This window comes from Oryzias melastigma, linkage group LG7 (assembly GCF_002922805.2).
Source record: "Oryzias melastigma strain HK-1 linkage group LG7, ASM292280v2, whole genome shotgun sequence".
In the NCBI taxonomy this organism is placed as follows: domain Eukaryota; kingdom Metazoa; phylum Chordata; class Actinopteri; order Beloniformes; family Adrianichthyidae; genus Oryzias; species Oryzias melastigma.
In genome coordinates this window covers 3100448-3114797 of record NC_050518.1, presented here as the reverse complement: position 1 = coordinate 3114797, position 14350 = coordinate 3100448, and the positions used below count along the sequence as shown (strand labels likewise).

The 14350-nt window shown below is 38.5% G+C and overlaps 1 protein-coding gene across 1 annotated transcript in view; it reads left to right on the top strand.

Annotated features, from left to right (window-relative positions):
* Window positions 1–221: 221 nt before the first annotated feature.
* Window positions 222–14350, top strand: part of sema3bl (sema domain, immunoglobulin domain (Ig), short basic domain, secreted, (semaphorin) 3bl) — a 69908-nt gene continuing 55779 nt past the window's right edge. The window contains exon 1 of the mRNA XM_024293396.2: window positions 222–549. Coding sequence (XP_024149164.1) covers window positions 471–549 — 79 coding nt within the window. The 5' untranslated portion in view covers window positions 222–470. The remainder of the gene's footprint in view (window positions 550–14350) is intronic.

The following is a 14350-nucleotide window of genomic DNA, read 5'->3' as shown; positions in this document are numbered from 1 at the left end:
TGCAATTTCAAAATCGTAAACTTTATTGAATGTTTTTTGTTTTTTACTTTCAAAATATTCCACCCTGGTTTTGTACTGAGACACAACCTGTCACAACCAACTTAGTGAGTCACCTGCGGATGCGCTCCTCAAGTGCGCTTTGTTTGGAGAGCGCAGCAGCCGTGCGTAAAGGAGGAGCTGCGCCTCTCTCTCTCGCTCTCCTTCCCTCTCTGCGCAAAGGCGTGGTATCGCTCTCTCAGTCTGTGTCAGAGACTGCTGTCGGGCTGCTGCTGAAAGTGAACTCCTAAAGCCGTTTAAAGGAGTCAGTAAATCTAAGCGGCACTGAGAGCGCGGAGAAACCATCCAGCATCGCAGAGTCCTGAGCGGGGACAGTCTGAAAACTTAAATCTGCTCATGTTTGATTTAATTGATTAAATTCAAAATTGATTCAATCCTATCAGAAGAAGGGATTACCAGGTTTCCTCCTCAACATGTTAATTATTGCTCTGCTCATCACCGCCGTCTCTGCGACCAGGACCAGCGTTCCGCGCCTGAGACTGACCTACAAAGGTAACCATGTGACCCTCACTGATGCTCTTTGCCGCTACTTCTGCTTCGGCAGGTGGCATCCATTTACAGCTTACCTGTGAAACTAGAAACATTCATCCAAATTCCCAGAGGACTGTAGAGTTTTCTTTTCTCCATCTTCTCACACCTCACTTTTACGCACAACTCTTGTTTTTATTTGCCTTTATTTTTTTCTCTCCGTGGTGGTCTGAGCTGGAAGCGTTTAATCTAACTCGTTATTTTGGCTACTGTTTCGGGGGTTTATGCGTTCCAGCAGGCGCACATGCTCCGCGGCGCAGGCGGGGAGCGCACGCAGCGCAGCCAGAGCAGATTCTGGCGGAGCTTCATCCTTCTGCGGTCAGATCCTCTGCGCTGCCACCGCCTCATTATAAAGCTTTATTAGAACCGGCAACCGCGACGAAATGCTCTGGAAGCTCGCAGCGTTATCATTGCGACTGTTAAAATGTTATGAGCACCGGAGGCAAGGAATCACTCCTCATGATTGTGCAGCACAGGAAGGTTCTGCGCGGTTTCCGTGCGCTCTTTAGATTAAATCCCGTCTTTTCTGTGTCTTACATTCCTGTGGTTTGGCTGTTTTCTCTGCGTATTCATTTGTGTTATTTTACAGGACGCTTATTGACATTTGGTTCAATAATCTCACAGGTGTGCTTGCGCTTCCGTGCTTGTGTATTCACATAATCTTCTGATCTGAGCCCACTTGTAGTCTCTATGACTCACTCAGATTTAAAGATAATAAGCCTGTAAAGTGTGTTTTAAGTGATGCAGACTGCAAGCTGCGCTCATTGTTTCAATTCTTTCAGCCTGGACAGTTTACAGTTCGCATCAACCCCCATATCACACAGGATTTCCTCCAGTTGAAATTATAAAAGCATAGTCAACAACTGGGCTTGTTGGTTTTCCTGTTGACTTTGACTGGAAATAAACGCTATTCAGCTGGGAAGAGAAAGTGGAAACAGAACAGTTTGCAAAGACAATGCAGAGGAATGATAAATGCACGAAAAGTGTAAAATCATAATTAAGCATCATTTTTACAGTCCAATTTGAGGCTTTGAGTTTAAAAAGTTTATTCCTGGAATACTGATGAGCTTTTCATAAAACTCCAACACTTGTTAGTGACATTGTGTTTGGATTCAAACAAATGTGAAACAGTGTTTTGGGGTTTTGTCTTCATGTCAGTGCGGTGCAGCTCTGTTTCCATGTCCCGGGAGATAAATTTCCTTGCAAAGAGACTCTTTAAGGGTCTGAAAAGCCTCTTTGTGGTCCAGTTTCATCTGTTCTTTGTGTACATTTCTATGACACAAATTTGCACAATGTCTGATTAGCAGCTTGTTTGGCACACCTCATACAATGAAATAAGCAGCTGCCTGGCACATTTTTAACAGATCAGAGCATGCTGAGCTTCTCAGATGGGGGGCCTTAAAGAGACAGAAGCTGGAATGGATGAAAGCAGAACGAACTGCAGAAATGTCTGTTAGAAAGAAAGAAGTGTTTTCAAAGTTATAACAGATAGACATGCTCCCTTTTAGGTCCCTCTCCAATCACTAATAGGATGCATTCTGCAGAATGGCAGGACTTGATCAGAAATTCACTTCTGAGGTCTGGATGGAGCAAGTCTGCCCTCATTTCCCATCATATTTCTTTACACTCTCTCCCACTAGCTTACAGCCCCTCACAACCCCAACCGAACATTACAGGTGCAGCAAAAATGGTGAGCAATACTGGATGTATCCATTTGTACTGCTTTGAACCAGATGGCAGTTCAGACCAGGAAAATGAAGACGTTAATGAATCTATTTGTCTACAAGTGGATGGATCAGAATGAAGCAGAGCAGGGAGCTTGTGGCCTGCTGACTGTAGCACCTATACCTACAAGCTTTTTCCAGCTGCATTTTTTCCTGATTTACAAGAATTTGTAAATACAAGTACCTTATTTTCCAGAGTATACGTTTTTTCATATATGCCAGGGTTGCGACTTAATTTGTGTTTTTTGTATTAGCCATAAACAGGCTCATACAACCAGTAAACACTGGTTGTCCTTTAGCAGTTGTTTCCTCGAACAACCACTAGAGGGCGCTACATCTGAGTATTAGTATTTGCTACTCACAGCGGCAGAAGGAATGTCGTCCAAAACAAACATGGAAGAGAATCTGATGTTTTCCTCTTAAACTTTGATATTTTTCTTATACAGATCAAACTATTAGTATTATTAAATTTATTTTTTTATTTTAGCTATGGTTGGCTTGGCAGATTTTTCCTGAAACATCAGACTTTTTCCCAAAAGTCTGACTTATACTCCAGAGTGACTTATATATGTTTTTTTCGTCTTGATAAGACACTTTTTGCTTGTTCGACTTAAACTCCAGTGAGACTTATACTCTGGAAAATACAGCGCTCACAAATGTAAGATTTCAGGTCAGTTTTCTTCATATATTATTCACATATGTGGTGAGTGAGTGCAACATCATTCAAAGAAATTAGTTTGCTTCCAGCTACAACAAAATTAAATCAATTCAGTCGCCAATTGTACGGACATCGCCATGTTTGAGTCAAAGAACGCCAACAAGCAGTGATTGGTCCGAATCAATCTGAGCCATCGTTTCTGTGGCAACCATTCTCACCAACCAGGAGTGAACTTGTTGTTGGAAGTCCACCTGTACCCTTTGAAAGCAGTCTCAGGAGAATCTGTCAATCAAATGTTTTGAACGTTCAACGTAGGACCACATACTTTACTATTGAGGAATCTGATTGGACAGTTTATATCTTGAATGGTTATTCTGACCAATACAATGACTGAGTAATAACTGTTTATTTCTCAATGGAAGTCGATGGGATTTTGGCTTCTTGGATGTGGCAGGTACTTCCTGTTTGGAACGCCAGGGGGAAGGAGCCACTCAGTCCAGTTCTCATATAAAACCGTTGGTTGAAAGGGAAATCCAAGATGTTATTTAAACCAAAAGATGTCCAAAATACATATATGAAACATGTTGGTCCAGTGGGAAAAACTCAAAATCCAAAGGCAAAAATGTTATGTGAGCCACCACTAGTGTATGTGTATGTGTATGACTGGGTGAATGGGTGTGTGACTGTAAAGCGCTTTGGGTCTCCGAGGAAGGTAGACAAGCACTATTTAAGCATATGCCATTTACCATTTATTTGAAAAATGAGGCTGAAAACTTGAAATGACAGAGTGCTGGACCGTGATGAGGATGAGCAGGAACAACAGGTAGAAATACAGCTGAGATCTGTGAGAGCAAAAAGGCTGATGAGGAATGGAGGAATATGGCAAGTCCAGGATGTCAAAAAGCTGCTGGAAGTCTTACTGCAGTGAAATGATCACAATCTTACAGTCTTTTATACAGACATGCAATCATTTAAACACAGAGAGAGGCATATTTAATTAGTATTTAATCTTTATCTCAGTGTGTTGGGATTATCTACTGCTCCCTCTGACACAGACGTGTCAAACTCTAAACATATCTTAGGTCGTGGGCCGAACAGGATAAGCATTTTTTTTTAACAGACTAAAACTAAAATTTTAAAACTTTAAAAACGTGGTTCTTCAATGGTCGGAACCAGAACCCAAACCTGGTACCCCAAACCAAGCCTGGTCTGCATCTGGAACCAACTGTCCAGTATCGGCTTGAGGTTGGGGTTAGGATACTAGTATAGTTCATGTCCCAGTACCGGGACAATACCGGTTTGTGGCCCGGAGGTTGGGGAGCCTTGATTTATTGGATGTCAAAAACCCAAAACATACAGTTTAGACATGGAGGGTCCTTAGCCAAATGTCAATATATGACAACTAGGGAATGAGAATGTGTTGCATTATGTTACCAGCGCAAGATAATACTGGACTGTAAATAGCAAAAATATGGAATGATCTGGCGGCTGGAGATAATCCTCCTGTTAGAGCTGCTCCAACAACTCCTACCACTAAATCTCTTGTGAAATGTTAATTAAATAAAAAAGTTAAACAAAGCTGTGTTCCGGTTTTGGCTTTAAAACAAACAAACAAACAAACAGACATATTAAATGTCTTAAAGAACATTTTTTTTCCTTCTTGTTTTTGGTAAACATGAAGCTGAAACATGAACACATTTAGAAACATGTAATATTGTAGGTAGGGCTGGGTTGATAAAATTGACTAATCGATTTGAATTGATTTAAGCTTAACAAATCAATAATCGATTCATAAAAAAATAGATCAATGTAACGCATAAAGCTAAAGTCTGCTAGCTTGATGCTAACATTTAATGAGATTTCCCATAGGACAGCTAATGCTAACGCTCGGTCGGTGTAAACACACATTGCTGACTAAATGATCATCTTTATAAACTCACAGACATTACTTTTCCAAACTCCTTTAAGAAAATATTTTTAAAGTAATCATTTATGGTATAAAACAATGTTTTTTGCTCATACTTCCTTCTTCTTCTTCTGGAATAAGGTGTAATGCTATAGCGTGATCGCCACCTAGTGGCCAAACTGAAACATGGAGAAGCAAAACAATGTTTACAATGTTAATGATCTGAACATTTTTGTTAGAACTTCTCCTTTAGAGAATCCATGAATCCACAATCTCATTCCACTAATACATTTTACAGTGTGTGAACTGTATCAGTTTAATGTAAATATATTCAAAACTTATAGTAGATTAATAATGTATTTCTAAACAAATGTGTTTCAATGTGTAAACTCAAAATTGAATTGAATGGATCGAAAGAATCTGAAAAAATCGCATTTGAATTGATTCAGGCTCTTGTGAATTTAATCAAATCGTTTCTGGAAATTATTATCGATAGCCCTAATTGGAGGCTATATGTGTTTATATAGTTGTTTAGCGTATTTTTTTTCTTTTTGCTGAATTATTGGTCATAATGGCTGATGTGAATAGTTAAACAAAGTCAGAAAAAAAGCAACACTCGTTAATGTAAGACTTAAATTTTGTTCAATATCTCTATTAAAAAACTTAGAGAAATGCATAGATTTGCATGAAACAGTTTAATTTCTTCTGCGATCAGAAACCAGCAGCTCCCACATGAGGAGGACTGTGGGAAGGACCAAGTCTTAGATTCTCATTAGTGAGAATCCAGGTTTGTGTTTCCTGTTTCACTGACCTCCAGTTTGACCCCAAACTACACCCTCTTATATGTAATTTCCCTCTAGATTCAAGCCCTCTCTTATCTTTCTGAGTTAATCTCTTCTTATTTCTCATTGTGTGTTTACTTTGGTTCTAATTTGTCACACCTCAGTATTGGGTTGTTCTTTCTCCGTCTTTGGATGGATCTCTTCCATCAGCTTTTTCTCGTAGTCGTGAAGCCCAGAGGGTGTTTGCCCTCTCAGGAGGATGTAGAGGTCATTTAGTGACAGGAAAAGCTGTCATTATCTCAGTTTTATGTATTAGTAAGTTGAACTTAAAGGCAGGAAGAAGACCATTTTTATCTCTGAAGAGCATCTGAGATGAAAATCATTAGTTTAAAACTTTTACAAAGTATTTTTATTATATCAGAGTTCTAAAAAAAAGGTGTAATGCTGCTTCAAAATCACCAATTTGGAGAGTTTTGGTTTAGATCTTCAAACCTCCCATCATGCATTTCTCTTGATCTCTGTTTCTAAATAGAATTGTTGTTTCTCTCGTTTTTTCATGCTTTCATGTCTGCTCAGACACTAACTTTAGACACAAACTTTCTGACTGAAACAATATTCACTTTGTCTCTCTGAGGGTGGGAGGGGGCACTTAGAAACACAAACGTGCCCTTTATTAATCAGAAGGCACTGGTTTCCAGAGTGAAAACTGTTTGTTTTTGCTTACATTCTGTGAATTAATGAGTTTGTTTTCCCAGTTGCTACTGCTGAGATGCACATGGGTGTTAGCTGTTCTCAGGCCGAGCGGGTTAAAGCGTCACCGGGAGTCGGCTGGAGACGCCAGCGCTGCAGGAATGTAGGGCGTCTCTCCCCCTGTCATCTTTCAGCTCTTTTCTTTGTCTGCCCTCCATCCATCTCCATCCATCTTCTCTGTCATGGATCATGTAATGGTTCATTCATTGCGTCTTGCTTTTCTCAAGTTCAGCTCAAAGTGCTCCCAGGCCTTCATCAGATTTAAAATCCAGAAATAAAGGAGAACCTGAACAAAAGAGGTAAAAACTTCATTTGTTGAAGTTCTCGCATGGTTTATAAATACAATGCTTGAAGTATTTGAAATATTAGGAGGTAGAGAAGCCTTAAAGGGACTGGAGCTTCAGTTTCAAATGTCTGTTTAAAATAAAAGATATGGTCAAGGATGTCTTTACATGTTCTGAAGCCAAGAATGTTGAATTTAAAACATTTATGATACAGGAAAATGGCCCGGACAGATTTATGAAAGCAGAGAAAATGTTGGAATGATAAGAAATATGATATAAGTGAATGATGGGACCTTTTATTGATTTTAGTTCCAGAATTTAAACAGCCGCTGATGTATTGTACACATTCCTACAATTGTATTTTTTCAAATATATGTCTTTGGAAAACAGACAAAAATCCATCTTATGGTATTTTTAATAAAATAATGTTACATGCGGGCTGCTGTAGTTACTGGATGAACTAATGTCACATGTTAGCCCTGCTCTGTTGTCTGACATGCTGTTCACTGGGTATGTAGTACATGTTCTAGAACGGCTAAACAGGCAATCAGGCACTTTTAGGATACGACGTTCACACTGGATTGTTCCTATCTGATGCTATCCTCACTGGAAGAAGCCTGATGCAAAATGCTGAGAAGGTGCAGTTGTCTGAATCTTGATTCAGGCTTTTTCTTTCACAACTCTAATTCAAAATATGGAAGACTTGGTGTCAATTTCTTCTTCAGTTTTAAATGGTTGGTATTTATGTGATTTTGATAATGATGCAACCCATACGTCATCCGAGCTATGTCCGAATTCCTCCCACTACTCACTATATAGTGCGTTTGTCATTTTGTCTGAATCTATAATTCCAAAATCGAGTGCACTAGAAATTTCCCAGAAGTCTTTACAAAAAAAAAGTGTGCATCAATACTCACTACATTGGCAGCTATGGACCACGATGCATTGCATTTGAATAATTTTTAAGAAAAAAAATGTGTCTTTGGTTTAAATCTACGGTAAGTTTGTTTTTTTTTATAAACCATCAAGCCCAAAAATGGTAGTAGAAAAGCGTTTTATATAGACTTTTCATGAACGCTTGTTTTTGAGTCCAGTGTGAAGATAGCATTAGTATGTGCAGTTAGCCTCAACTCCCTATTCTACAACTTTGCAACTTGCGCAGATACTTAGACTTGAAAGATAAATAAAACTCTGTGATCAGATCATTGAGAAAGATGAGAATTTCCCATCAGAATCAGGTAAAGATTTTGTAGTTGGGCTCAACATTTTTCACTCCTCTCCACTTGATTTCAGGGCTTCAAAGGAAAACCTTATTATTTTACATATATATAACTTTTCTGTGATGAAGAAAGACCTGTTTTCTCAAATATCTTCTCTGCATTCTGGATGTGCAAATAGTGAGTATATTATGGCTGGCGACTAGAAGATGTAAACGTGTGTGGCTGCTTTCTAGAGCTGTGCCTTTCAGATTAACATCTGTATCTATTCAGCTGTTCAATAGTTGTTTGTTAACTGGGTGCGATTGTGACTGTGGGAGTGTGATATCACAAAGAGAGCTTTTGTATCTGACGCAGACATCTGCGCGTCTCACCGTGTCACTTATGTGGCGTGTCGGCGTGTAACGGCTCTCAGATGGTGACCTGGAGGGATCACAGACCAGAAGCAGATGGAGGAAGCAGTGACAGGAAAGGAGGGCTCTGACAGTAAACGTGTGGGAGCCGAGGAGATGGTAAAAAAAAAAAAAAATCCCAGACTCAGATTAGGGGCAACACATAAAAAGACAGCCTGGAGAAAAAAGAAAGAAAAAAAAGAAAAACAATGAGATTGTATGAAAGAAAGAAGGAGGAGCAAAAACTAGTGAGAGGAAGGGAAAAATTGGGAAAAAAGTGTCCTTGATTTGTTTCTTTGTGAAGCAAAAAACCAAAACAAACAAAAACAACCTCTTATTTGTGATGATAAAAACTGACTCCCATGGAGCTTCTTTGGAATTGGAAGAACAAAAAAGAAATCTCAAACTTCAGCAAAGTGCACTTTAAATAAACTCAGGTGTTTAGATTACTTTATTTTCCAATAGAAAAAAATCATAACATGTACTGAACAAAGAAACTTTTCAGTTTTTAACTTAATTTTTATTTTATTTATAACATTATCCTTGGAAACAAAATGGGTTTCTTTGTTAAAACATCTTACTGTGGTTAATGTTTGCTGACAAACATTAAATCTAACTGTTTTTCACTTAACTGAAACTTTATAAAACTTTTTGATTACAATAACTTTAATTCAACTGTCAGAATGAATAGTTACTGTCCCTCCTTTAGATAAAGAAAATGTGTTAAATTCTAAGCTGTCACCCATTTAAGATAACATTTAAATGCTTCAGACTGATAAACACCCGCTCGTTACAACCCTTGCAGTCAAAGGGTCGACTGATAAACTCCTACTGGAATTAAACGGATCGAGCTAGTCTTGATGAACATGACAGTAAACATGGCGGGCCCGACAAGGTCGATCCGCTTCAGTCACGACTGCCTGATGAATTAAAACTTTAAATGGAAAAGTAACGAGCTGACAGATCATTGAAGCATCGAATACCAATGAAAGAGCAGACACAAAAATACTAAATGGAAGGTCTGTGAATCCGCGGAGGAAGCAACTGAAGGACACTTCAAAGGCTGCACACAGAAGTGGGAGAATGACAAGAGGAAAGGGAAGCCTCTGATGAGATGAAAATACCAGCAGACTGCAGATGAAAAGAGGTCACGGTGGACAGAGAAATGGACAAAAATGGGGTTCGGAGAACATGAATAGGATAGAAAAAGACACGAGTTTGAAAGAGTGGAGAGGGAAATGAAACTCGTCGGAGAATGACAGATAGATGGGTAAATGAATGAAAAGAAGTTGCTTGGATGCTTAAAGACACAGGTTTCTTTCAGGAGTGAAGGTTGACAGTTCAAGTCCCAACAAAGCAGCATTGACCATCTGTCATGTAGATCACCAAGTGCTCCACTTACACAGCCGTGATGAGAAACGTGCGCTCTGGGTGTGTACCTCAAACAAGTCGCCACTGGAGTATCCTGTGTCAGGATCATTTTGGTCCTCCATTGTTTTTTGTGTTCTAGAAAGCTGCATGTGTGTAATGTGGAGATGATCCAAAACCATCATCATGGGCTTCAACATTAGCTTAACAAATTTCAGCAGTATAGAATTCAAGCCCTTAAAAACTCATTTGTTCAATCTGTTCACACTTTGCTCCACTCTGAAGATCCGACACACAAAGCAGCTTCCCGCCCACTCGTCCCCCAGAGGACCTTTTATCTGCTTTGATCATAATTAGGGTTTTGCTTCCTGATAAAAATCAGTCTTAACTTTTTTGTTGCATCTCTGCTGGTGTTGGCCAGAGGAGGTGTTGTAATCGCTGCATTAGTGGTTCTAAACGGTTCCAGTGGGTGGAGGAGTTAGACAGTAAACTAGTTTGAGGATAGAGTCAAGTATCACTGCCAAACTATTGAATCATTCATCGTTTATTCCCTCTGTGCAGGGTCATGGGGTTGCTGGAGCCTATCCCAGATACTTCATTGCAAAGGAAGGGTACACCCTGGACTGATTGCCAGTCCATGGCAGAGCTACACACACACACCCCCACCCCACACACACACACACTTTTTAAGGGGCAATCCACAGTTGCCAATTAACCTTTAAAGGATGCATGAGGAAGACCATACAAATTCCTCAGAATGGACCCAATCTGGATTTAAATCAGAACCTTCTTGCACAGACAAAGTTCAAACCATCGCACCAGTGTGCAGCCCTCAGTGAAAATCAGTTTAATAATTCACATTTATTTAACTTAGCCTCAGTTAGCACAAAAATGCTGGCCTCACTCAACTGTATGCCTGATCCGACATTGCTCATGGTTATTTTTAAGTTAGCTTGAGGCTATAAGCTCGCATGTGAGCTCACAAACGGAGCCCTCAGCGATGGCGATGGGACGGGGTCGCTCCGAGCCAACAGTCCCGCCTCAACCCAGACATGTATTTCCAATGAGCTAGTGCCAGTGGGCATTAAACGCATCTTTAAAAAAAAATCAAAGGCTTTTTGATTTTAGCTAAAAACTTTGTGATCATAATTGAAAGATCACTGAGAATTATTTTAAAATTGAAAAAAATAGTGCGACTTTAAGATCGAAGGTGCAACACAGGTGAAACTACCAGACTCAATGTGGGGTTAGGTGTCTAGGCCTAAGACACTTCAATACATGGAACGCCAAAGCTGGAACCTAACCTGTGACCTTCCGTTTAGCAGTTGATCACTGTATATCTGCGCCTCAATTGTCCCATTATCTTTTCATTTAAATAAGTTTCAAGAAGCTTGTCAGAAAAGTCACACGTTCTTTAATATGTTCTAATGATAAACTTGATTTCTTAGGGAAAAAAATGTATTTTCTTTAAGCAGTTATCTTAAAGCAACTTTTCTAGATTCACAAAATGTGACATCATTGTGATCAAGTGTCAGTGGAGGACATGTTAAAGGATTTCTCATCAACTTGTCAAAATACTAAAATGAATATTGGGAACATTCACAAATGAAACCTGTGAAAATGCACGACTGTATTCAAAACTGGTTAAGTGGTTTCTTTGTAGGTTTATTTTTTTTTTAACCTCAAACTGTCAAAAATTGTGATTCTTTGAACTAAAGCTGACCTTCTCAAGTCAAGCCACATTCTTTATATGGCAAAGTGTTGAGGCTCAAAATAATGAAAACAATAGTCGAGTAGAAATAAAACAAATGAATCAAAAACACAATACTGTTATAATAAACTTGTCACAGTAAAGACATGCTAAAGAACAGCGAGGAAGCAGGTCTGTGTTTTGGAGGTTTCGGTTCTTTGGTCAGAGAAGGTGACATCCTCCACCGCTCCCCGTCTGTAACAAAGCCTGGATGAACAAGGTCAGCTTTGTTTTCATATTTGCAATGAATCATGACACATTACACACAGTCCAGTGGCATCTCCCTTCAAACATCAATGTAAAGACAATCCAAACATGCGCACAATCCCCTTCCTGAACAAATGCCATCTTTGTGTCCTCTCATGTCTGTCTTTACTCTTTTGTCCCACAATTTGGTATTTTGGCTCAGAGCCCATGAAAAATGAAACAAACCAGAAGTGATGGGAACTCTCAGGAAGGAGGGTATAACACACATTGACGTGCTGCTGTCAAACACACACAAACACACACACGCACACACTTGTGGCCATCAATTAGTTCCACTGAAGCTGCGGAAACAAGGAGCCGAGTACAAAGGACTCAACTGTGGAAGGATGTAATAACTAAACGGCTGTTGAGAGACATTCAAACACGCCAGTTAGGTGAGCATAAGTAGCCATGTCAAATGATTCAGATGTGCTGCTTTTTTATTTTACATGCTCTGTAACAAAAAAGTCAATAGCAAATTACTTGTGTTAATTACTTTTGGAGTTTTTTTGTATTACACATAAGATAAATATAAATATAAATACGCAACCCTATTGTGTTTGTTAATCTGGTTTTATACAATTCTCATTTAAACAATAACAAACTTATTTAAAGACCTACTCCAATCATCTTTTGATCTTTAGTAAAATACCTTTTTAATTAGGATTATGCCATTTCTAGGCTATATCAAAAAATATACAGTTTTTAAATAAGCCTAGCTGGATGATTATAGGTTATTTACCTGTAAAAGTGTGCTGGAGCTGAGTGCAATGTTGAGTTATGGATTTAAGCATAAAGAAAATGAAAGTGGAAAACAGGAAAGATGGATGGAAAGAAATCCCCCAGCTGGTCAGGAGGGACTGAGATTAGAAGAGAAATCAGGGAGGGAGAGATGATGAAATGAGGGAGGATGGTGAGGGTTAGTGAGGAACCTGGATGCTGAGGTAATCCGTGAGCTTTGAATGGTTTATAAGGAGAGATTTGATTTTGAATAAGTGTGAGTGCTTGAGAAGAAGCATTTTAAAGAAAAAAAAGGAAGAAAAATTGGAGTGGAATGGATGGAATAGACTACTGCAGCAAAGGTCAGATAAGGAAATCAGAACTTTACTGTGAAAGTCAGCTTTGACAATCACCTCACTTCTCATGTTAACATCACAGGATGACTGTGATAACATATGAGGCTTGAGGGTCAAATGACTTCTCCATGAGGCGCAGAAACAACTTTGCAGTAAATCACAGGATTTACTCTGTCATCGCTTATCTTTCCTGTAATTTTCCTATCGGAGAAGCGAGTTTGAGGAATCACAGCTAGAAGTTATATGGTGCAATAAGTGCCAATTAATACTTTTTCAGTAAAACTAATATTGATGTATCCATACAATATTTTACTGTCTTTGGGGTCAGAAAACCAGACAAAATAGAATACTCTCCTTCAACATGGGCTTAACGTGAAATCAGCAGCTTAGAAAAAGATAATAATCATCATCTATTAATAATGTTTTTGAGTCTGAATGCTTCATTCTTAAAGCAACGCTCTGATCTGGAAGGCTGTGCTTGTCTGTTTCTTTACTCACTGCAGCTGTTTTTGCATGGGGATTTAAATAAAACCCATTTGTAGACAGCTGATGGAGGGAGTATCATATTTAACAACAGTTAAACAATAATGTCAAGCAGATGTGAGAACTGAGAGAATTCACCAGAATAGCAATCAGGGTTAAAACTGCAATTCTTGTTTTACACCCCTAAACTCATTAGTAATGGAAAGATGGGATAATGAAGTTTGGATTTAAGCACCAGTTTTACTTCCAAACTGTAACATATTACAGATTACTAGCTATTGGTCATGAAAAGTAATCTATTACTTTAGAATGTAGCAAAATTGTAATGGATTACATGACTCTTGTTTTACTTTTATGCTTTATGTGTCCTTTAGAAGTACATAAACGAGGTATTGCAAAGCACATTTTAACTGAGGGACATTATGGGTTAATTATGACTATTCTGCTGTTTATTATTAATGAAGTAAAAGGAAACGCAGCTGGAGGACCCTCAGTTTAGTCCATAAAGGGTAACCATCGGCTGTGTACTTTAAAGGAGAAAAAACAAAGATCAAAGAGAGAACCTGAAGCTGATGTGCCAGAAATCCCCTACAAAACAGAAAAAAACAGCCTAATAAAAGCAGGTTAAAATTACGCCACTTAGCCGACAACAGACGGACAGATGTTAGCTCTTTGAAAAAAGAAAACTCGACCGGACAAACATATTACAATGACAATAATGAAATGAAACTGTTTGGGTCTGAAAAGCCTAACAGGAAATTTTACTCATTGATTTATTTTAAAATAATTAAAAAAAACTAAAATGACCAACCATAAGTGGAAAATATCTTTAGTTTGAGGCATTTCTTTCCACTTTAATAAGCTGCAGGTCTCATTGTTTCTCATCAGGATTGTTAAACTCAGAACTCAAAACAGAACAAACATTTATTGAACACATTAAAAGAATGGATTGTTAAAACTTTTAATTTTTAAAAACATAACTTTTTTAACATAAATATAAATAATGACAGACAGGATTATTAATCTAGAATAAATACATTTAAACCTTAAATAACTTTCAGTATTTTGCTCTCCATAGTAAAGTATTCTGTCAAAATTATACTAGTTAGAAATAAAGTAAATGTTAAAA